Genomic DNA, 22379 nt, shown 5'->3' on the forward strand with positions numbered 1-22379 from the left:
TCTGGAGCAGGTTGGAGGATTGTTGAGGTGGCGATTTTTGAGAGTGTTTCCTAGCTTTTCAATTTTTATCTTCAGCTTTTTGCAGCTTTGTGTAGGCTTGGTCTCCCCTGGGAGCCTTTTGGAGTCATTCTTTTCAGCTTGTGCTGTCTTAACGCTTTGAGTCTCTTTGGAGGCTTACTAGACCTTACCAGGGCAGTGTGAGCCTTTCTGCTACCATCTATATTGGACATCTTGTGGGAACCTCCTGGAGCACTGTTTGGATCCAGTAAGATGCTAACATATAGTTGCAATACAGAACAGTATAATAAATCAATGTACAGTGCAGTAATTTTTATTGTTTTATTATAGCAGTACAGTATTATTTTTAGGAAAAAACTTTCAGCACATTATTTTTATGTTACTGTGATTAATGATCCCTTGCTGTACAATGCACCACAGTTTTCAATATTTTTTTCTTAGTTCTTTTGATTTTTTCATTTTTCTATACAGTATAGTATTTTTTTTTAAAGGAAACAACTTACTGTACAGCACTGTAATACAGTACTGTATTCAGCTTGTAAATTAATTGCTGAACCCTTGCCATACAATGCGCCACTGTTGCATATAGTGTGTAGTACTTTAAAAAAAAATATTTTTTAAAATTTTCATTTTTATTTGATTTTCTAGTTTTCTATAAGGGAAACAACTTACTGTACAACACTGATATTCATCTTGTAAATGATTGTGTAAGTACAGTGAAATAATTGCTGAATCTTTGCTGTTCTGTACATTTATCAAATTTGTGTGTGTGTATGGCACAACTGTGCTGCACAGGTGTTGTACAGTACTGTACATGGATTGTACAGTTCCATATTTTTCTTCCTCCACAGTCAAGATAAGTAAGTGCACAGCGGAGGGCTCTGCTGAGGTGATGAAAAGTGGCAAAATGTCACACAAGCTATTGCCCTTGAGTGAAAAAATCAAGCTGCTAGACATGCTGGCTGGTGAGGACAGCATAGCATCCATTGGCCGTCATTACGGGATCAACAAATCAACAGTCTGCTCAGTTAAAAAGTGCAAAGACAGCATCTGTGCCACTGTGGTCTCTGGAACATCGCAGAGTCTGAAGGCGGCGTTCCATTCCTGTGAGCCCCACATGGAAAGGATGGAGAAAACACTCTCTGGATCAAAAATCAGGCGCAAAAGAGTGTTCCACTGTAATTTGCAGTAATTCCAGTAATTTGCAAGAAGGTGGTAAGGCTCTACGGACTGGGTGAACTGCTTCCTTCATGAGGTCTGGCGATACCTTGCAGCTAAGAACTTGGCCTTCAGAGTCCTGGTGTTGGACAACATCCTTGGCCACTGCAGTTTGTGCACCCGGACTTGCAGATTGCCTCTTGCCATGTCACTAATCCAATCCATGGACCAAGGTCTTATAGCAACCTTTAAATCTACACATCACACCTTTGGGAGGCTAGCATTGCTGGCTGCATTGAGAATGTTGCAGCGTCCCTTGGAAATCAAGCCCTATATGTGGAACGTGGTGTGGAAGAAGTTGTGGCCTGGGGCAGTGACATCTTCACAAACTGAAGCCTGAGGTGCAGCACATCGCGAGACTTGTGTGTGCTGTTGGTGGTAGGGCCTGGATGACATCGAGGCACATGAGGAGGAGGAGCTCCTTGAATCCCATCAAGAGCAGCCAACATTGGAAGAACTGGAGGAGATGCTGCAGGCAACTCCTGAGAGTGGGGGTGAAGAGGAGGAGGAGGAGGAGGAGGAGGAGGAGGAAGAGATGCTCCCCAAGCCCTTCACCATGCAGGCGCTCTCAGAGATCATTCAGCTGGGATCTGTGTTGGAAAAGTTCTATTGAGCTCGACCCACTAATGGAACAGAGGATAAACTTTAAATGGCAGCTGCAGGCAGTTCTGCAGCCATACAGGGACACTTACAGGGTGATACAAAGCAGTCCAGCATCACCACATACTTTTCAAAGGCCACAAGTACCTCCACTGCCACAGCTGAGCATTGGTACTGGCCATCATCGCCTAAAAGTGACACCAGCACTTGTGCTGGCTTTGAGGGAGATGATGGTGGTGGTGATGGTGAGAGTGGCAGCAGGTCTGGCTCTGCAGGGCTTGCTACAGCAGTGTGAACTGTTTGTGCCACACACTCCAGCAGGGGAGTGAGGGATCTCCACTGCTGCTTTTGTTTTATTTTATGCCACCTTAGGAAAAACCTTGGGTGCTTACTTGAGCTGTCTCTGATGCTGTGATGTCTCCCTGGCCAAGCTGCCAACCAGTGAGGTATGTGATTCCTGCTGCCATGTGCTGCATGGCAACAGCAGGGTGAGGATTCTTTGACTGTACATGCTTTTGCTGCACTGTACAGTCATTGCTCCCTTTCAGGTGTGTGTACACGCTCACCCTTTTTTGCTCAGTTAATCTTAGATCCTGCTCAGGTTTAATCAGGAAGGCCCCACTCTGAATGCATGTGCCCACGAACTGCCTTGATACTGCCACCCAGAACAAGACTCATTCTGCACACAGATGAAATAAATTAGAGAGAACACTATGTACAGTACTTAATGAATTGCTAGAGGGGCTGGTGGGGGGCAGCTAGAGGCTGGGAGAGCATTATATCAGAGGTGGTGCACTATCCTTTTCCATCTTTTCTCCTGGTGTTTTGGGCATTTTTCAAGTCATTTCTGATACTCCGAAACCTAACCCCCAATTTCTCATTGACACAATAATTCATTATTCGTGGTTGTAGGCATGGAAATTAACGCACATGAATAATGAGGTCTGCTTGTAATTAATCTGTGGAATTCTCTTCCATGGGATGTGGTTTTGGCTACTAACTTGGATGGCTTTAAAAGGGGCTTAGACCAATTAATGGAGGAAAGATATATCAATAACTACTAGTCTGTTGGCTATAGGCCACCTCCAGCCTCAGGCAAGATGCCTCCAAATACCAGTGGTAAGGGAACAACAGCAGGAGAGAGGGCATGTCCTCACCTCTTGTCTGAGGGCTCCCCAGAGGCATCTGGTGGGCCACGGTGGGAAACAGGATGTTGGACTAGATAGGCCTTGGGCCTGATCCAGCAGGGCTGTTCTAATAAACACTCAATAGAGCTGTATAGTAATGTGAGCATTGTCAATTATGGGTAAGATTGTTTGGCTCAGTTTCTGAAGAAATATATCTTGTTACAAATCCTGATACTCAATTCCACCAAATAAAATACATTCCATGCTGTCTTAATGCTATTTTCAACATTTTATATCAGTATTAAAATGACACAGAAGAATTTTAAGATCGTGACCCACGATTTCTATTTAGCCACCATATTGAAATTTTATCTACCATATTGGATTTTTGGGATGCCTAAGGCTACTTCTAAAACAATAAACATCTGATAGCACTTCTGTGAATCTCAGGTCTGGATCCAATGTTTGAATGATTCTGATGACTTCTAACATTTAATGTTGCACTACCATATTTCTATTTAGTCACCACCTTGGATTTTTAGCCACCACCTTGGAAATTTTGGGTGCCTAACATTACTTTCTAAAATGAGAAATATCTGACAACATTGTGCTAAATCCCAGCTCTCTGCCACTATTTGAATGGTTCTTAAACTTTTTCACAGTTTATATTGTAACGCTATATTTGTTTTTGGTCACCATATTGGATTTTTTGGGATGTTCAGTCTTTCTTTCCATACATACGTGGCAACATTTCTGCAAAATCTCATGCTTGTGAGTCAAAGTGCATGATTCAGCTTAATTTTCCTGTCTAGGTGCTCCACTATGGAACATTGGAACATAGGAAACTGCCATATACTGAGTCAGACCATTGGTCTATATAGCTCAGTATTGTCTTCACAGACTGGCAGTGGCTTCTCCAAGGTTGCAGGCAGGAATCTCTCCCAGCCCTATCTTGGAGAAGCCATGGAAGGAACTTGGAACCTTCTGCTCTTCCCAGAGCGGCTTCATCCCCTGAGGGGAATATCTTGCAGTGCTCACACATCAAGTTTCCCATTCATATGCAACCAGGGCAGACCCTGCTTAGCTATGGGGACAAGTCATGCTTGCTACCACAAGACCAGCTCTCCTCTCCTGTAATAATATGTGGAGGGTGTTAAAAGACCACAAAAGAGGGGAAGTGTTGTAAGAGGCTTGTTGCGGGTAGCAAAGCCTTAGGAAAAACTTGAACATTTAAATTGGGTATCTTGGAACCTGCTTCTTCTTGGTCTTATCCAACCCTACCTTGACATTAATGTCTATAGAAAGTAGTACATCAACTACATCTTGCAGTTGGATCTTTAGCACTACATATATTTGTAGTAATTGTTTAGTATGACATTTAAAAGTATACATATCTTAGTTTTATTTTTAAAAAGGGAAATCTGATACATTAACTAAGCTATATATAGTTAATTGTGTGTCTTTAAAATAGTAAAGTTTAAATATGATAAAAAGTATTGTATATATTTGTTACCCCACAAATCTCTGTTTTCCCCAACCCCCAATCTGTGTCCCCTCCCTTGGTTTCACAATATCTGGAAATTTTACATCTATATAGCAGCATTAAAAAATAGCTGCTATAATATTTTCTTAGCTGTCCATCACTAGGTAGATGCTCTGTTTGGCTTTACTGTTAAAAAGGCAAATACTTGTTGGTAATTATAGTGTACTGTGCAATTGATCAGTTTTTTTGGAACATCACAAATATGTGAAATGTATAGACTTGCTACCGCAGTTTACTTATGGAATTGAGTGCATTTTTGTATGCAAAGCTTTTGCTAAATGACTGAGTTTGATTGTTGTGTTAATAAGTTCCCAGCTTCTGCTAAATGACTGAAATTGATGAAGTATGTCCATATTTTAACACTGGCACTGCCATTGCAACTCAGCAGCCCTATAAGTTAGAGCTCTGTGAAGCAGCCCTTTTTCGAATCAGAGACTGCCTTTGATGATTCAGGTCCACCCTCATTTGATTTGAGACTTGGGGGGGATTGCTTTATTATGACCCAAATCAAAGCAGTTGTTTCGATCTAGGGTCGGAGTTTTGTTTTACTTTGCCACTCCCTTAACCCCTGTAAGTACCGATCAGTACACAGAGTAGCTTGCTCTCTTTTTCTTCCCATCCTACCCAGCATGCAGAAACGAAACCTGGTAGAAGTTTCCCCTGCAGTCCTGGGAAAGGTGCAGGATTATCTGGGAGTTGACTTTTCCAAGGATGTGGCCATTGCAGTGATCAGAGAAGACTGCAAATCCCAGACTTCAGGGAAAAATTCTTTTGGGTTTCATTTTCAAAGGGAAGGTGAAAAAGACCGTACTTTCTCACTGTGCTTTGTGGAGAAAAAAGAGCCACCCTCTGTCCTCCCTATGCTGTTAAGTACCTACAAGGGTCAGGGAGGGTGATGAGGTTGGAGGGAGGGGTCAAAGTGGCCAAATCATTTTGAAAGAGACCTATTACTGCCTTGAAAACAATTGTTGGATACCATGGCAAATAGCAGGCTGTGAGTTTGATTTACTCGGATTATGATTTAAAACAATTCCAGAAGGGTTGATATACCAGTTTGTGCTGCCAAGGACATGTATTGGATGAAGCAGGATCTGAGTCACAAAAGCTTTGATTGATTGCTCAAGTGCTGCCAAGTTGGTGTTGACTCTTAGTGACCACATAGATAGATTCTCTCCAGGATGATCTGTCTTCAACTTGGCCTTTAAGGTCTCTCAGTGGTGCATTCATTGCTGTTGTAATTGAGTCCATCCACCTTGCATCTTCCTCTTCTTCTCTTTCCTTCAATTTCCCAGCATTATGGACTTGTCAGGGGAGCTGAGTCTTTGCATCTGTGTCCAAAGTATGATAGTTTGAGCTTGGTCATTTGTGCCTTGAGTGAAAATTCTGGATTGAATTGTTCTATGATCCATTTGTTTGTCCTCCTGGCGGTCCAGGTATAAACATGTCATGGCATCTAAATAGCCTTTCCAAAGCCTTCATTGCAACCTTGCCAAGCGCTAGTCTGCAGCATATTTCTTGACTGCTGGATCCTTTGCTGTTGATTGTCAAGCCTAAAAGGCAGAAAGTATCTACTACTTCAATGTCTTCATTATCAATTCTGAGGCTGGTTGCTGTACCTGTTGTCCTAAGTTTACTCTTTACATTTTGTCACAGTCCCATTTTTTCACTTTACTCCTTGACCAGTGTTCTGTCTATTTTTTTTTCATCTTTTTGCGGAATGCATTTTGTTCTGGGCGGCTGTATCAAGGCAGTGTGCGTGTGCATGCATTTAGAGGGGGGCCTTCCCAATTCAACCTGAGCAGGATCTAAAATTAATTGAGTGGATATGAAAAACATGTGAGCGCGTGCACACGCGCATGCCTTAGAAGGAACAGTGTCCTTGACTTTTCTAGAGGAACATAGGAAGCTGCCATATGCTGAGTCAGACCATTGGTCTATCTAGCTCAGTATTGTCTTCACAGACTGGCAGTGGCTTCTCCAAGGTTGCAGGCAGGAATCTCTCAGCCCTATCTTGGAGAAGCCAGGGAGGGAACTTGGAACCTTCTGCTCTTCCCAGAGCGGCTTCATCCCCTGAGGGGAATATCTTACAATGCTCACCCATCATTCTCAGCTATCAGAGCAGTGTCATCAGCGTAGCGCAGGTTATTGTTTCTTCCTTCAACTTTAAAACCATGCTGATCTTCTTCCAGTCCAGCTTCTCTCAGCATATGTTAAGCATATAAGTTGAATAAATAAGGAGAAGGTTATACAGCTTTGTCTTACTCCTTTGCCAATCTGGAACTAGTTTATTTCGCTATGTTCTGCCTGGACTGTGTATAGATTTCTCATGAGATCAGTGAGATTTTCTCGGATGCCTATTTTCCTAAGGATATTCCATAACTTGACATGGTCGATGCAATCAAAAGCTTTTCTGTAGTCAATGACGCACATACTGATTTCTTTTTGGTATTCTTTGGCTTTCTCAATTATCCAGCGTGCATCACCAATAATGTCTCTTGATCCTCGGCCTTTTCTGAAACCAGCTTGAACATCCAGCATTTCCCCCCTGAGTAGGAGATCCTCAGAAAGGGTAGTGAACTGAGCATGCTCGAGACAGAACTGGACCATGTGACTTGTTTGTGGGCCTCCTAGCCCCAGTTCCAGTTCTGTCTTGCTCGGGATAGGACGTGTTGGGAGAGAGCTCGTAGAGTTAAGCCTTTTTCTTCAATTTGTTTTATTTATTCTCCATAATGACCAGCTCCTTGGCTGTTGTGGAAGACAGGAGTCACAACTCTTTGGACTGTGCCTGCCTGGTGGTTCTCTAAGATTTCCCTCCCCCTCCTCCCCTCTCTCTGCTTTGCGTGTGCAAGGTCGGGAAGGGAGCTACCTCTATTCGGAGCCAAACCAACCAACCAAACAAACACACACACACACCAAAACAAAAAAACTTCACAAGCTAACCCTTTTAGCTTGAATTCAGCTCCATTGGCTGCTTGCCAGAGTATTTGCATTTGTTTGGAGGGGTCTTGGTCGGAGCAGCAACAGAGTTCCTCACTTAGAGGAACTCCTTCAGGGCTCAGTGTTGGAGGCTTCACAGCTACCACAGCTCCTGGGCAGTGCAAATGCCACTCTTGTTGTTGCTGTGGCTTAGCCCGGCATGGCCACTTCAGTTTCCCCCTCGACTGCAGCCGCAGCGGCGGTACAAGCAACAGGGACCTCGGGGTGGCACTTAGCCAAAGCTCCCAAGAGGTCCATGCGCAGTGGGTACAAGCCTTTTTTCCTTGGAAAAATAAAAAAGACGCATGAGTGAGTCCTTCCAGCGTCCGGAAGGGCACAAGCACTTAAGTGAGCGCCTGTTGATTCAAGCTGCTGGCTGAAAAGCGAAAGCAACCAAAATAGAGCCAAGTGGAAGGCTGAATCAAACAAGCCCCTGCGCTTTGAGGGAGGTGACCAGAGCCCGATGGGCACTATCCTGGCACCTAATCCTCCGGCCACGGGGGCCTCAGTGATTGAGGGGAAACCGGCTGGTCCGCGCATTCCCCCCACGCTGCATGATGGATCGCTCACATGCTCCCTGCACAGCCTCAGCAGTCAAAGCCCTGAGTAAAGACTTTTTCTCTCCCAGGATTCTCAATGGCTGCGTGAGTTTTTTTCCGGAGGAATGGGAGGAAAGTGGTCTTATGGCAGCAAGCACGAGTTGTCCCCTTTGCTAAGCAGGGTCCACCCTGGTTTGCATTTGAATGGGAGACCGCATGTGTGAGCCCTGTAAGGTATATAATTATCCATTGAGCCACCTACGGCTCCGCTTACTACTCCCCTGGCACGGCCCTTACCAGGTCCCGCAGGGGGCCTGCCCCCTACACGCAGGGATACGCACGACTCCCAGGTTGTTCTAGGACAGGGCCCAGGGCCCAGGCAGGCACCCAACAGAGTGAGCGGTGGCCAGGGTTTTTTCCTCACTCTCGCCTGACCCCAGCCTGCGGCGTGGGGTTTTCCCTCTGTACAGGTTTATGCTCTGGTTTTTTGCCACACAAAACCAAGCGAAGGTGCAGGGATTCTTCCTCCTCCTCCTTCCACCCTCGCAGCGGGGGACAGGAGTCGTTAGCACCCCAGGTGGCCTTCCAGTCTCGTACCGGATCAACTTATGCCACTCACATTCCCCCTCCCCGCCAGTCACCTCAAGTGGTGCAGCAGGGGAACCCTTGACTAACAAGCAGAAGGGTGCTGGCTCAAATCCCCACTGGTAGCTATTCGGGCACCAGCGCTATACGAAGAGGCTGAAAGGCATCACCTCGTACCCCCTCTTCCCCAAAGACCGGGGGGCCCACAGCCCAGTTACCACCTGACCACCCGTCAGAAAAAGGGTCTCTTCACAATCTCTGCCTCTGGTCCCTACTGGGCCATTGGACCCAGACAAGGAGGAAGGGGAATTATCAGGGTAGGACTTGATGCCACCCATTTCTAACTCCTGCCAGACTTTTTTCCTCAACAGAACTCGAGAGTCTACTATCTAAGGCGCGGCACACAATCAGTGATGTCTCCCCATTGGAAACTGCAGAGCCATCTTTGTCACTTGACCAACAGGTTTTCCCTGCAGCCAGTCGGTAACATCCAAAGTTCCGTTCCCCCCTCTATTTCTCAGGGTGATGTGCATGGAGTGGCAGAGCCCGGCCTTGGCCAAACCGATGGGTAACCTCCCCAAGTAACATCTCCAGTACATAAGACAGCCCTGCAGGATCAGACCCAAGGCCCTAAGCCAGCATCCTGTTTCACACAGTGGCCCACCAGATGCCACTGGCAGCCTACAGCAGGAGTTGAGGGCATGTCCTCTCTCCTGCAGTTTCTCCCCTACAATTGGTACTCAGAGGCATCCTGGTTGGAGGTGGCCTATAGCCCTCCAACTAGTAGCCGTTGATAGACCTCTTCTCCATGAAGTTATCCAAACCCCTCCTAAAGCCATCCAGGTTGTTGACCATTACCACATCCTGTGACAGAGAAGTCCACAAGTTGATTATGCATTGTGTTTTAAATAAATAAATAAATAAAATACTTCGGTTTTCTGGTCCCAAAAATTTCCCGGCAATCAATTTCATGGAAATACTCCTGGTTCTAGTGTTATGTGAGAGGGAGAAGAATTTCTGTCTATCCACTTTCTCCACACCCTGCATGGTTTTATAGACCTCTTATGTCTCCCTGCAGTCGTCTTTTTCCCCTAAACTAAATAGCTCCAAGTGTTGTGTCCTTGCCTCATAAGAATGGTGCTCTAGGCCCCTGATCATCTTGGTTGCCCTTTTCTTCACCTTTTCCAGTTCTACACAACTGTGGCTGCACCATAGTTTTGTATAAGGGCATTATAATATTAGCAGTTATTTTCAACCCCCTTCCTAATGATCACTAGCATCCAATTGGCCCTTTTTCACGAAAGTTTGGTATCATCTGCAAATTTGGCCGCCTCGCTGCTTGCCCCTGCTTCTAGATCATTTGTGAATGAATTGGGGGGGGGGTTGGGTCACTGGTCTCAGTGCAGATCCCTGGGGGACCCCACTTCTTGCTTCCCTCCACTGTAGAAGCTCTCCATTTATCCCTGCCCTCTGTTTCCTGTCCTTCAACCAGTTGGCAGTCCGGATATGTACTTGTCCCCTTGTCCCATGGCTGCTGGGTTTTCTCAGGAGTCTTTGATGAGGAACTTGTCGAAAGCTTTTTGGAAGTCAGGATATACTATGTCAACTGGATCACCCTTATCCACACATTTGTTGACACTCTCAAAGAACTTCAAAAGGTTCGTGAGGCAAAATTTACCTGTGCATAAGCCATGCTGGTTCTCTCCCAGCAGGGCCTGTTCTTCTATGTGCTTTACAATTTTATACTTGAGGATGCTTTCCATCAATTTGCCTGGAACGGACGTTAAGCTAACCAGCCTGTAATTTCCCAGATTGCCCCCGGATCCCTTTTTGAAAATCGATGTTCCATTTGCTACTTTCCAGTCCTCTGGTACAGAGCCCGATTGCAGGGATAAGTGATATATTTTAGCAAGGAGGTCGGCAATTTCACATTTGAGTTCTTTGAGGACTCTTGGATGGATGCTGTCTGGCCCTGACGATTTGTTGGTTTTTAGTTTTTTCAGGCAGTTTAGAACATCATCTCTTATCACTGTTATCTGACTCAGTTCTTTAACCTCCATCCCTAAAAAAGCCTGTTTCAGGAATAGGTATATGCTCAGTATCCTCCGCTGTAAGGACAGTCCCAGGGGACCTCTCAAAACCTTTTGCCACGCCTAAGGTTGACTCTCCTGGGCACTCAATTTATCTCCAGGGCTATCCTATACTTGAAGGGCAGGGGACCTCTCTAGTCCCAGGAGGTCAGGCACTGACACAAACCTTCGCTTGAAGGTCCAAGAAGCCTTCAGCCACGTCTCTCAGGATATCCACGACCAACCCCATTTTGCTCGGGTGCTTCAACTCTGTCCCTCCTGAAAGGCTCAAGGTTTCGCCAGGGCATTAACTAAATGGCCAAGACCGCTGCTCTCAGGGGTGATTCAAACTTAGATTGTACACAGTAGGGCCATAGTGGCGGGTGTGACTGTATACGGATCATCTTGGCTTAAGACCTGAAACCCTGATGATAAATCTAAGTTATCCTTGATATCTGCTCCATTTGTGGGTGCTGACCCTTTTGATCTGGCTTCAGACCCAGTTTTGGTCAAAACGTGGAATAAGAAGTAGGCTATGCCTTCGCCCCGCATAGAGCCCAATGGGTCCCTCCATAGTTCGTATGGTTCTTTTCGCACTTACAGGCAACACTACTTTACACCGATTCCAGTGGTTACAGCTCTCCGCCGGGAGGTTGAGCGCACAAACTTAGCGGCCAAAGGATATTCCCGACAGGTCCAGGACACCATTCTGGCTTCAAGATGCCAATCAACCAATTCAATATAGCAAGCTGCCTGGCTCGCCTTCCGCAGAGGGTTGATCACACAAAAGAGGGATCTACTTCCCACAGGGGTGCCTGAGGTCCTCACATTTCTACTGGCCGGCCTAGACCTTTCCCTGCAACCAAGCACCCTGAGGTGCCAAGCCTCTGCACTGGCTTCGGTTCTGCCTTTTTCTTCCACTGCCTCGAGCCAACTGACCCTACGCCCGCACTCATACAGATTCCTGGGGCGCGACAAGCCTGTCTCCTACTCTGGTCAGGTGGTTCCTGGCCTGGCACTTCAACTGACTTCCTAAACGCTCTCACGAAGGACCCCTTCGAGCCCATCACTACCTTTCCACTGAAGCTCTTGTCTTATAAGGTCTTCTTCCTGGTAGCTATTACCTCGACTCGAGGATTTCTGAACTAGGCACCCTCTCGGCACGGAAGGAATCTTGTACCTTCCAGGTAGACGCAGTGCATCCTTGCCTGAACCCCACCTCCCTCCCCAAAAAACTTAATTCCCTGCTTCATAGGTCCAGAGTTGCCATTCTTCCTTCATTCTGCCATTCCCCAGTCCAGCCAGGGGAATGATTGCGGCACAAGCCTGACGGGCACAGGGCTCAGCGTTTATTTATCCATTGCACCAGGGACATCTACAAGTCCAACACCCTTCTTATCTTTTGCCATCCCCCCTCTTTGGGGAACAGAGTCTCTAAGGACACCTTGACTGGCGGGATCAGATCATGCATTCTCCTGGCTTACTCGGATCTCAACATCCCCCTCCCCGGGGGGAGTCACAATGTGCTTGACCAGAAGCGCAGCTACCTCTGCGGCCTTTTTTCAGCCCATCCCACTATCAAGAATCCACAGGGCAGCCACTTGGCCTTCCGCCACTCCATTCCCCTAGGCACTATAAGGTTCTGGCCACTCAGTGGCACAGGCAGCCTTGGAGCACACAGTGCTTTGGCAAGGGTTTTGAATACATCCTACTCATCCCTGGGATTAGTGTCTTCAGCTTGGGCATGTCCCTTCCTGAGGATCTCCTACTCAGGGGAAAAAGGAACATTGGTCTTACCATGAAGGGTTCTTTTTCCCTGTAGTAGGAGATCCTCAACCTCACCCGGATGTATTTTTCAGGAGGTAGGGAGGCACAGATTGTTAACGGGTCCAACTGGGGGATGGGCCCAGTCGGGGACGGAAACAGCCCTCAGGAGTATTGACTCTTGGGCTGTTTTTTCACTTTTCTATGCTATTCTCTAAGCTCTTGTCTGGGTTCTTCCCACTCTCTTCTTTACCTACAGCTTACATAGTACTTATACAAAGCTCTGTCCACTTGACATACCACCTCGCTCAACAGCCCTGGAACTGGGGCTAGGAGGAGGCTACACCCACAAACAAGTCACATGGTCCAGTTCTGTTTCGAGCATGCTCAGTTCACTACCCTTTCTGAGGATCTCCTACTACAGGGAAAAAGAACCCTTCACGGTAAGACCAATGTTCCTTTCCCTTTCCACATACGGCTCTAAACTGTGTTGGTTGATCCTGAGCATTATTTTGCTAGCAAGTTAAGTTAAGGATATTGTGTGAAATTTTGCACAATCTGTTAAGTCTCCTTTCTTTGGTATTGGTATGTAGACTGAACTCTTCCAATCTGCTGGCCACTGTGTTTTTCTCCAAATTTGCTTGCATTGTTTGGTTAGAACCTTGACTGATTCTTCTTCTGTTGCCTGCCATATTTCATTAGCTGTTCTATCAATTCCTTAGCCTTCCGACTTGGTAATGACCAGAGTGCTTACCTAACTTCATCTTCCTGTACTAGAGGTTCTTACAAGTAAGCAATATCTTCTAGAGTACCTTGGATGTTGACGTCCCTGCTGTACAGATTTTCAGTATACTCCTTCCATCTGTGTTTGATCTTCTCTGATTCAGTTACTATCTATCCTTTGGCATCCCTTAACATACCAATTCGAGGTTGGAACCTCTTTCTGAGTTCAGAGATCTTTTGGAAAACTTTCCTTGTTTTTCCATGTCTATTTCTGTCCTCAAGATCTTTACAGATGTCATTGTAGTGCTGCTCCTTGTCTCTTTTAACAGCTTTATGAAATTCCCTATTAAGTTCTTTCATGTGGTCTTTATCTTTCTTTACTGACTTCTCTCCTCTTCTTGGCAATTTCCACCATCTGTTCTGACATCCATTTTGCTTTCTTCTGTTTCTTGGTCTTTGGCAGGGTCTTCTTGCATTCGTCCGTAACAACTCTTTGATTTTGTTCCACAGTTTTTCTGGTTTCCTAACAATGAGGTTCAGAACTTCAAAGCGGTTCCTGATGTTCTTCTTGAAAATGGTGGGTACATTCTCAAGATCATATCATGGAAGCTGGATAGCTTTGTTTTTCTGCTTTAGCTTGATTTGGAACTTGCACATGAGCAGTTCGTGATCTGTTCCATAATTGGCCCCCAGCCACGTCTTTGCTGTTATAACTGAGCTCTTCCACCTCCTTGCAACAATAATGTAATTAGTTTGGTGATGTCCATGTGCATAGGCACAGCTTTGGTTGTTTGAAGAATGTGTTAGCAATGAAGAGATCATTGGCTTGGCAGAAACTGATGTCATTCTCCTGCTTCATTTCTGTTTCTTAGGCCATACAGTCCGACCGTGTTTTCCTCCTTACCAAGAATTACTTTGGCATTCCAGTCTCCAACCACCACCAGCACATCTTGCTTGCATGTTCTGTCAATTTCAGACTGAACTTGAGCATAATACTCATCAACTTCCTCTTCTTCTACATTCGTTGTTGGGACGTAGACTAGCAACACCGTTCCTTCTTTGTTTTTCGTGTCCTGAGTAGTAAACAGTATGATTTTCTGAATGAAAGTGTCCAATTCAGTACATTTTAATTCGTGGATGCCCAAGATGTCAACTTGTAGTCAATTCATTTCATCTTTCACTATGTTGAACGTTCCCATATTCATGCTTCTTATGTTCCACGTACCCACTGTAATTCTGTCTTTACAGCTTCAGATTTTCTTTTCCCACATGGCAACATCAGCAGCTAGTCATCCAAAGGCTTCACCTAACTGTGTCATAAACATCATAGGTACTCTGAAAGATCCTCAGCTCATTCTCAGTAGCATATTGAGTACCATCCGATCTGAGGGACCCATCATCCAGCACTACATCAACAATCCTTTCTTGTCTCTCGATGTGGTTTTCCTGGTAAAATATATGAGTGGTTTACCATTGCCTTCTCCCACACAGTATGAAATGATACCTTTGTCATTGTCACTAAAGTGACTGTCTGCCTCCAGCGCCTTCCCATATCACTGCTGCCCAACAATGTTCTCTAATTTTTTCCAACTGTGTGCAGAATGAATTTTGTTCTGGGTGGCAGTATCAAGGTAGTGTGTGTGCACATGCATTCAGAGTGGGGCATTCCTGATTCAACTTGAGTGGGATCTAAAATTAACTGAATGGACAAAAAAAACTTATGAGCGTGCACACGTCTTAGAGGGAACCCTGCTGCCCAATATAGGTGCCTGCTTGCTTTAGCTGGGCAACTGAGATGACCTTCACACCTTGGGTTACCCTATTAGGAGTATACCTCCCAGCATACTTCGCTCATCCCTCCCAGGAACAAAAGCTTATGTCAAACAAATTAGATTCAATATATACGGTTCAATGAATTTTAAATGTAAAGGGCACTTATATTACAAAATTCCAAGTAAATATTTGTAAACAAACTGAATCCGCAAATAAATCTAACATGAGCACAAAGTATATAATTCAGCAATACAGTCCTTTAATTGCTATAACTTCAGTCCACGATGATGACCCGGTGACCTCAGTTTAGATTTAACATCTTTTTCAAGTGGACGAATGTTGCAATCATGAAAGTTCTTTTATCTTGTGAAGTAACTTGTTTGAAATTCTAAACGAATGCTTACAAATACATGATATTCACAGAAAACCTCCTATCGTACATGTGTATATAATTATGATTATTTTAAACAAACATATGTTCATTAACCAAATTGGCTGTATGAAATGTAATTGGCAATTTATTTAATATATAAACTTAGTGCTCCTTACAAATCATTGCAAAAATTGCTACTGTTAAAATACTTTGATCAAGAAAGTTCTGTATCTCATACTATATTACAGACATATTTATTAAACCATTTGTATTATCAAACTATATTATAGCTCAGTATTTCAACAATAAGCCACTTAATGGCGCAGTGGGGAAATGACTTGACTAGCAAGCCAGAGGATGCCGGTTCGAATCCTTCTGGTATGTTTCCCAGACTATGGGAAACTCCTATATCAGGTAGCAGCGAAATGGGAAAGTGCTGAAAAGCATCATCTCATATTGCGCAGGAGATGGCAATGGTGAACTCCTCCTGTAATCTACCAAGGAAACCACATGGCTCTTTGTCACCAGGAGTTGACACCGACTCGACAGCACACTTTACCTTTACTTTATTTCAACAATAGCTATGTAGTGTATCACAAAAGCTTATGCCATAATGCATTTGTTAATATTTGAGGTGCCCCAACAGTCTTTGTTGTATTTACATTTAAACTGAGAGCCTGTTGAAAGTTTGAAGTGAGCAAATTGTGCATATGTGGGATATGTCAGAACTCTTCTGAGCCTCTTTAACAGCATGGATAGGACAAAAACATTCTGCTTGACAGATGTGTGTAGAAATGGGCAAGCAGAACATGACTTGTAGGTCTCTGCTTGAGAACACCCAAAGCTAAATTTGCACCAGTCCTTCGGAACAGCATGGGCACTCCCAGCACAGCCGTCAGTACTGTACCACAGGGCGGGAGGAGGTCCTTTATGGGAAGCAGAGTCCTGTACGGCCCCAACTATGTCTGGGAAGATACACAGGGAGCACCAGAAGGTATGCATAAGGAATGCTGGGAGGTGTAGTCCTTCCCCTGGACTTGAAAGGATTGTACCTCCCATTGTTCCCCATGTGCCTTCCCAACTATTGCTTGGGCAGTATGGGACTCTGCGTCCCATATAGAGAGGAGGACCTTTCTGCAACAGAAGTATGCAGTACTGAGTGGAGAATGGTCATGCTGGGAGTGGCTGCCTCCATGCAGTTGTAAAGGGCTGGTGCATGTTTTCAGGCTCTGGGCACTCCAAAGCACAGCTCTTTGTACATTCCAAAGCACACCTCTAATGACTTGCGCTTCTGCTTTCTCTGCTTCTCTCCCAGGCTGAGTCAGTCCTTGCATAATCGTGAGGAATTATTTATTGCTCAGATGTAGACAGGATTCTAAAATATCCCCACTCCTTGTGTTGCTGTATGTGACCAGGCAATCTCCAGTATATTCCGTGCGGGACCAGTACAATCTGTCTGTCCTTTATTGCCTTAACATTCCAAACTTGGTTTCTTTTGTGGTATTGTTGTTCAGCATCCCCCCCCCCCCCCACAGGTACTGTTTTCTGAACAGTGCATATGATGGAATTTTATTGCAGTGCTGAGTGGCTTGCATTTGACCAAATTTGTTGGGAAAGGCTTGATTTCTAGTTTATTGTATAAACCTTAGGTTGACTTGTCACTCATTATATGAGGGAGTAGCAAGTGGATCAGTACTGAAAAGTCTTTGCAATGAGACTTGCCAGAAGTAGAATATTGTCTGTGGGAGTCCTGGAATTCCTTTCCCTCTTTGGGTCCTTGGAGACCATCTAATGATCATATACTATGGATCCCCCCCCCCCAAAGTAATTATTATGGGCTGAGATTAGTGACAGAGGCTAAACCTATATAAACACCCAGTTGTATTATAGTAGTTAATAGGTTAAATTTTATGGAGGAATTTAATCTTTTTTTCCTACTTGTGGCTATGATCTAAGGCTAAAACAGTAGGTGACTGTTTGAGTAAGTCTTATTTGACTTGGTGGTTAAAGTGAATATAGCTTTGAATATAAATGTTCACATTAGTGCATTAGACACATTATGAAGTTTGCGCAACATCTTCACGAAAACAAGTTCAGCCTTTCAGTTCTTATTTAAATTGAACCTGACAGTTTCACGCCCATACTCTGCCAAATGACTTTTTGGAACTATGCAAAGAAAGAAAGAATGTTGACAAATGGCTGTTTGCTCAATGTTCTTGAAATAGTCGCTAGAGAGAAACTAGGAGTCTCTCTAGATGTTGTTGTGGCTTCTTTTAATTTTTGAAAATGCTTTGTATTGGTTTTAATTACATTGAGAAGCTGGTTGCTTAATGTCTTCAAGCAATGATGCAACATTATTTCTGCCTTGTCTGCTTTATCTGGCTGAGCTCTCCCCTCAAACAGGTTTAAAACCAGTTGTGTAGCTTCAGTTTCTGCTTGGAACAGAATTGTTTAGAATGTTTCGTAAAGGTCTGACCTGCGTCACTGGTGTACTTCAGTAGTGTACAGGCACACCTTTGGCAGTTCCATATATCATGTACAAACATGGCTGTGGCTTGGTAGTTTGTTTTTAATACTTTGAGTATATAGTGGGTTTGAGTTAGTCTTTTTTCCAAATTAATTAGTGCAAGATAGTTACGTCCTATATACTTAATTTTACATTTCCTTTCAGATGTTTATTTTTACATTTATATCCCACTCTTCCTCCAAGGAGCCCAGAGCGGTGTACTACATTCTTGAGTTTCTCCTCACAACAACCCTGTGAAGTAGGTTAGGCTGAGAGAGAAGTGACTGGCCCAGAGTCACCCAGCTAGTATAATGGCTGAATGGGGATTTGAACTTGGGTCTCCCTTGTCCTAGTCCAGCACTCTAACCACTACACCACGCTGGCTCTCAGTTTACTTGTAATGATTCTGACAGTAAGCCTATAGTAATTTTTCAAACTGTATTCTGAGGGTTGGTAACAGCAGACAAATCTGCGTAAAACAAAGCCTATTTATTACTGATGTTTCGTTGCAGTGTGCAACCGCTGGGAGAGGATGGGATAACACTTGCTTTGCATGTGGAAGATTCAGAGTTCAATGCAGGTTTTGCAGCAAATAGATCCACTTGGAAAGGATTCCCTGAGCTTTGGAATTCTGAATTCCATTCATTTAGGGGGAGAAATTGATGGTTGCTCTGAATTCGAATAGAATTTGAGATGTTCAAAGTGTTTGTTTTTTGCTTTTAATGTGTTTAAAGTTTGTTTTTAATGTGACTGTGTGTGTATGATTATATATAGGCAGAACTGGACAACAATTTCTAGTTGTCAAAAACAAGTTTTAGGAACCAGAAAAACCTATTTAAAGTTATAGTGATGTGAAAATGTATGTAATAGGGAAAAACAAATCTCCTTTGTAGGAAGGATTTGACTGGTAGCTTGCTAGTTTCAGAGCATGTGTGGAAAGCAGATAGACAAAATGATGATTGCTGTTCTGAAGTCTATTGAGCCAGCGTGGTGTAGTGGTTAAGAGTGCTGGACCAGGACCGGGGAGACCTGAGTTCAAATCCCCATTCAGCCATGAGACTTGCTGGGTGATTCTGGGTCAGTCACTTCTCTCTCAGCCTAACCTACTTCACAGGGTTGTTGTGAGGAGAAACCTCACACCGCTCTGGGCTCCTTGGAGGAAGAGCGGGATATAAAATGTAAAATTAAATTAAATTATTGCACCCTGGTCAATATATTGGTGTCTATTTCCCCCCAATGCAAGTATTTAAACTTGGCAGAAAATCTGGTCCAGTCTTGGGAAAAGATTTAATGCAAACTCTCCATTTCTCCCCATGTATTTTTCTTAGGATTAGAATTTTCAGTTTTAGCTACAGGATTTGATATGTTAAGATTAATTGAATAAAAGTTGTGCTACAGTTGTCTGAACTGGAATTGATTCTTTTTTCCTGCATTAGCAGCTGAATATTTCTTCACTTGTGGGATATGGCATAAAAAGAGGCAATCGACTGTTTTCTTCTTCTTCCCCTCTAGAGAGATGATGGTAGTGATGGTAGCTTGAGTGATAGCCACATATCTCCTCCAGCCAAACGTACCTTGAAACATGCTGATTCTGTATGCAAAGACAAATCAAAATCTCGCAGTGCTGGGCAGCGAGAAGAATGGAGCATCTCAACTGGACAGTCCCGGTAAGAATGCTAAAACTATTCAAACCTTTCCCTAATAGAGAGTTCTGGTCATTTTGCTAAACTCTTAAGCTGCTGCATCGTTTTGCAGTGCATCATTTTTCAGTGAAATGTGTTGTAAACTGCCCAGAGACGTAAGTTTTGGGCAGTATAAAAATATGTTAAAGAAAGAAAAATTGTTTTGTTCTTTAAAGCAGCATCTCGTCATGTGTTCTTCCCCCTCCCAAAGTAAAACTTTGTTTCCTGGTGTTGTCACATTTTGTGCGTGTGCGCACGTGTGTGCACACACACAACAGCCTTGATGGGTGGTGTTTTTTGATGTCAGCTCTGTGTTTCTCATAGTGTGTAGTTCTGCTGTTAATCAGTAGTTTCAGCCAAAGTTCTTGGATTTTTCAGAAGTGCATGCAGCGCAACTTGTTCCTTCTTCCTTCCATGCCACTTCATTGCAAATGACAAGTTTTTTTTGTAGAAAGGGAAAAGAGCAAGTACATCTGTTGCTTACATTAAAACATCTGGATTTTCTTGTGATCTTGGTGTAATTTTGTGCTCATGGAATGCTGTATTGTGCCCAGTAATTTAATTACTAGTTTAATGCTCTGTACCCAACAAACAAGCATCTTTGTGACTGTGTGCTACATGCTTACCACATGTTTGAACTGGGAGGCTGCTCTATGACCAGCTTGGCCAGCTTGACACTTCCAAGCTTAGTGTCCAAATATGACTTGAAGTTGTCCTTGGCATATTCTCCTTGAGGGCTCATTTGTTTTGCTGCAGGCAGGAGAACACAGCTTACTTGATTTTACATTTAAGACTGTAAACTGTCTAGAGATAATTTGGGCAGTATAAAAACGTAATGAATAAATCAAAATAAACTCCCCCCAATCCTGACCTGTGCAGACATAGTCTATACAGTGGTAGCACTCTCTTCTCTGCGGTTTTCAGAATTTCAGAGATGAGTGTTAACTTCTGATTCCCCACAATTAAAGCTGAAGTGGGACTTGGGGATCTCACCTTAGGTGACGTCTATATCTGATGGATCTTATAGCGGGTGGTATTTGAGTCCTCCTTCAAACACTAGTTGCAGGAAATCAGAAATGCAAAGCACTCAGGATTCTGAAAACTGCACAGCTAATGTACACTGTTTCTTATGTTGATAAAATTAGGAGCTGCTATATAGTGTCCCTCAGGGCTCCATTCTGTCACCAGTGCTTTTTACTATCTACATGAAACCATTGGGTGAGGTCATCAGGAGATTTGTTGCAGGGTGTTATCAGTATGCTGATGACACCCAAATCTGTTTCTCCTTTTCGTCGTCATCACAAGGAAATGACATTCATTCCCTAAATGCCTGCATACTGGCAGTAATGGGCTGGATGAGGGATAACAAATTGAAACTGAATCCAAGCAAGATGGAGGTGCTCATTATAGATGCTCAGAATTCGAAGAGTGAGTTAGAACTTTCTGTCCTGGATGGGGTTACACTCCTCCAGAAGGAACAGATACGAAGTTTGGGAGTACTCTTGGACCCAGGCCTCACCCTGTTATCTCAGGAGTGCCTTCCATCAGCTTCAGCTGATTCGACAGCTGCGTCCATTCCTTGAAGAGAATGACCTCAAAACAGTGGTGCATCAGCTGGTAACCTTCAGGCTTGACTATTGCACTGCACTCTATGTGGGGCTGCCTTTCTACATAGTTTGAAAACTTCAGTTCAAAATGTGGCAGCCAGATTGATCTCTGGGGTATCCCAGAGAGACCATATTATGCCTGTACTTAAACAGTTGCACTGGCTGCTGACATTTTCCTGGGCAAAAGGTTATTACCTTTAAAGCCTTCAACGGCTTAGGCCTGAGTTACCTTAGAAAGCATTGCCTTCTGTGTGATCCCCACCTCATGTGAAGTTCATCTGAGGAGGTCCATCTCCAGTTACCATCAGTACATTTGGTGGCAGCTCCTGGGCTATGGAATTCACTCCTGGCAGAAATCTGTTGCTTGGGTTCATTGCTGGCCTTCAAGAGAGCCCTTAAAATCTATTTGTTTGGTCTGGCCTTTAGGGTTTTTACATTGTTTTTATATGTTTTTAGTTGTTTAATGGTTTTAAACTGTTTTTTTGTATTGTTAAATGATTGAGTTATGGGTTTTGTTCTGTCTCTGTGCACTGCCTAGAGCCTTTTGGATGGGGAGGTATAAACATGTAATAAATAAATAACTCTATACACTGCTTATGCTAATTGGAGCCAGCATCTAAAAGTCCTTATCATTTGCTCTTCCATTGCTAAGGGAATTGACCAAAGTTTAAAATAAGCAAAACAAAAAAGAGGACTGCACTCCTCCAAAAAGCACAAAAAGGGGAAGAAATCTAGTCAATGGATGCAACAAAACTCTCATTAATTGAATGTTTAGAAAACTCAAAGAGCACATGTTTTGAGCTGTTCTCTTCTTCAGAGGAAGGATAAAACATTTACTTAAACCTTGAAAAGCTAGATGATTAAAGGCTCTCACTTTGCTTTATGGATAATTCTTTTCAGATAGAATGCCTAATGGATTTGCGAATCACTTCCTTCACAAAAATAGGACAAATGCTTCAGTATTTATTTATTTTTTTCGGGGGGGGGGGGGGAACAGTCTCTTCATTTTGTCATCTGTCATCGACAGCCATGTCAATCACACATGCAAGTTGATTTCTACTTGGTTTTTCTCAGTTTGTCTTTTGATTTTAAAATTCTTTTTAAAAAGTGAAATTTTATAACATTTTCTCTTAATCCTATCTCTTTTCAAAGCTCAAATGTTTGTTTTATATGTATCCCTGAAGAAGAGCATAGCTCAAAGTGTGCACATTTGTATTTTCTTACTTTTGTGGCAGGGGAATCAGACTTTATATTGCAACCAGTGTCCCAGCCTTCA

At 43.8% G+C, this 22379-nt stretch overlaps 1 protein-coding gene across 3 annotated transcripts in view; it reads left to right on the forward strand.

Moving 5' to 3' along the window:
• ATAD2B (ATPase family AAA domain containing 2B) overlaps positions 1–22379 on the forward strand; it is a 143602-nt gene that overhangs the window by 13899 nt on the left and 107324 nt on the right. For all 3 annotated transcript variants that reach the window (XM_053285133.1, XM_053285134.1, XM_053285135.1), the window contains exon 2: positions 19327–19481. In XM_053285133.1, the coding sequence (XP_053141108.1) occupies positions 19327–19481 (155 nt within the window). The remainder of the gene's footprint in view (positions 1–19326; positions 19482–22379) is intronic.

Source organism: Hemicordylus capensis, chromosome 1, assembly GCF_027244095.1.
Source record: "Hemicordylus capensis ecotype Gifberg chromosome 1, rHemCap1.1.pri, whole genome shotgun sequence".
Lineage (NCBI taxonomy): Eukaryota > Metazoa > Chordata > Lepidosauria > Squamata > Cordylidae > Hemicordylus > Hemicordylus capensis.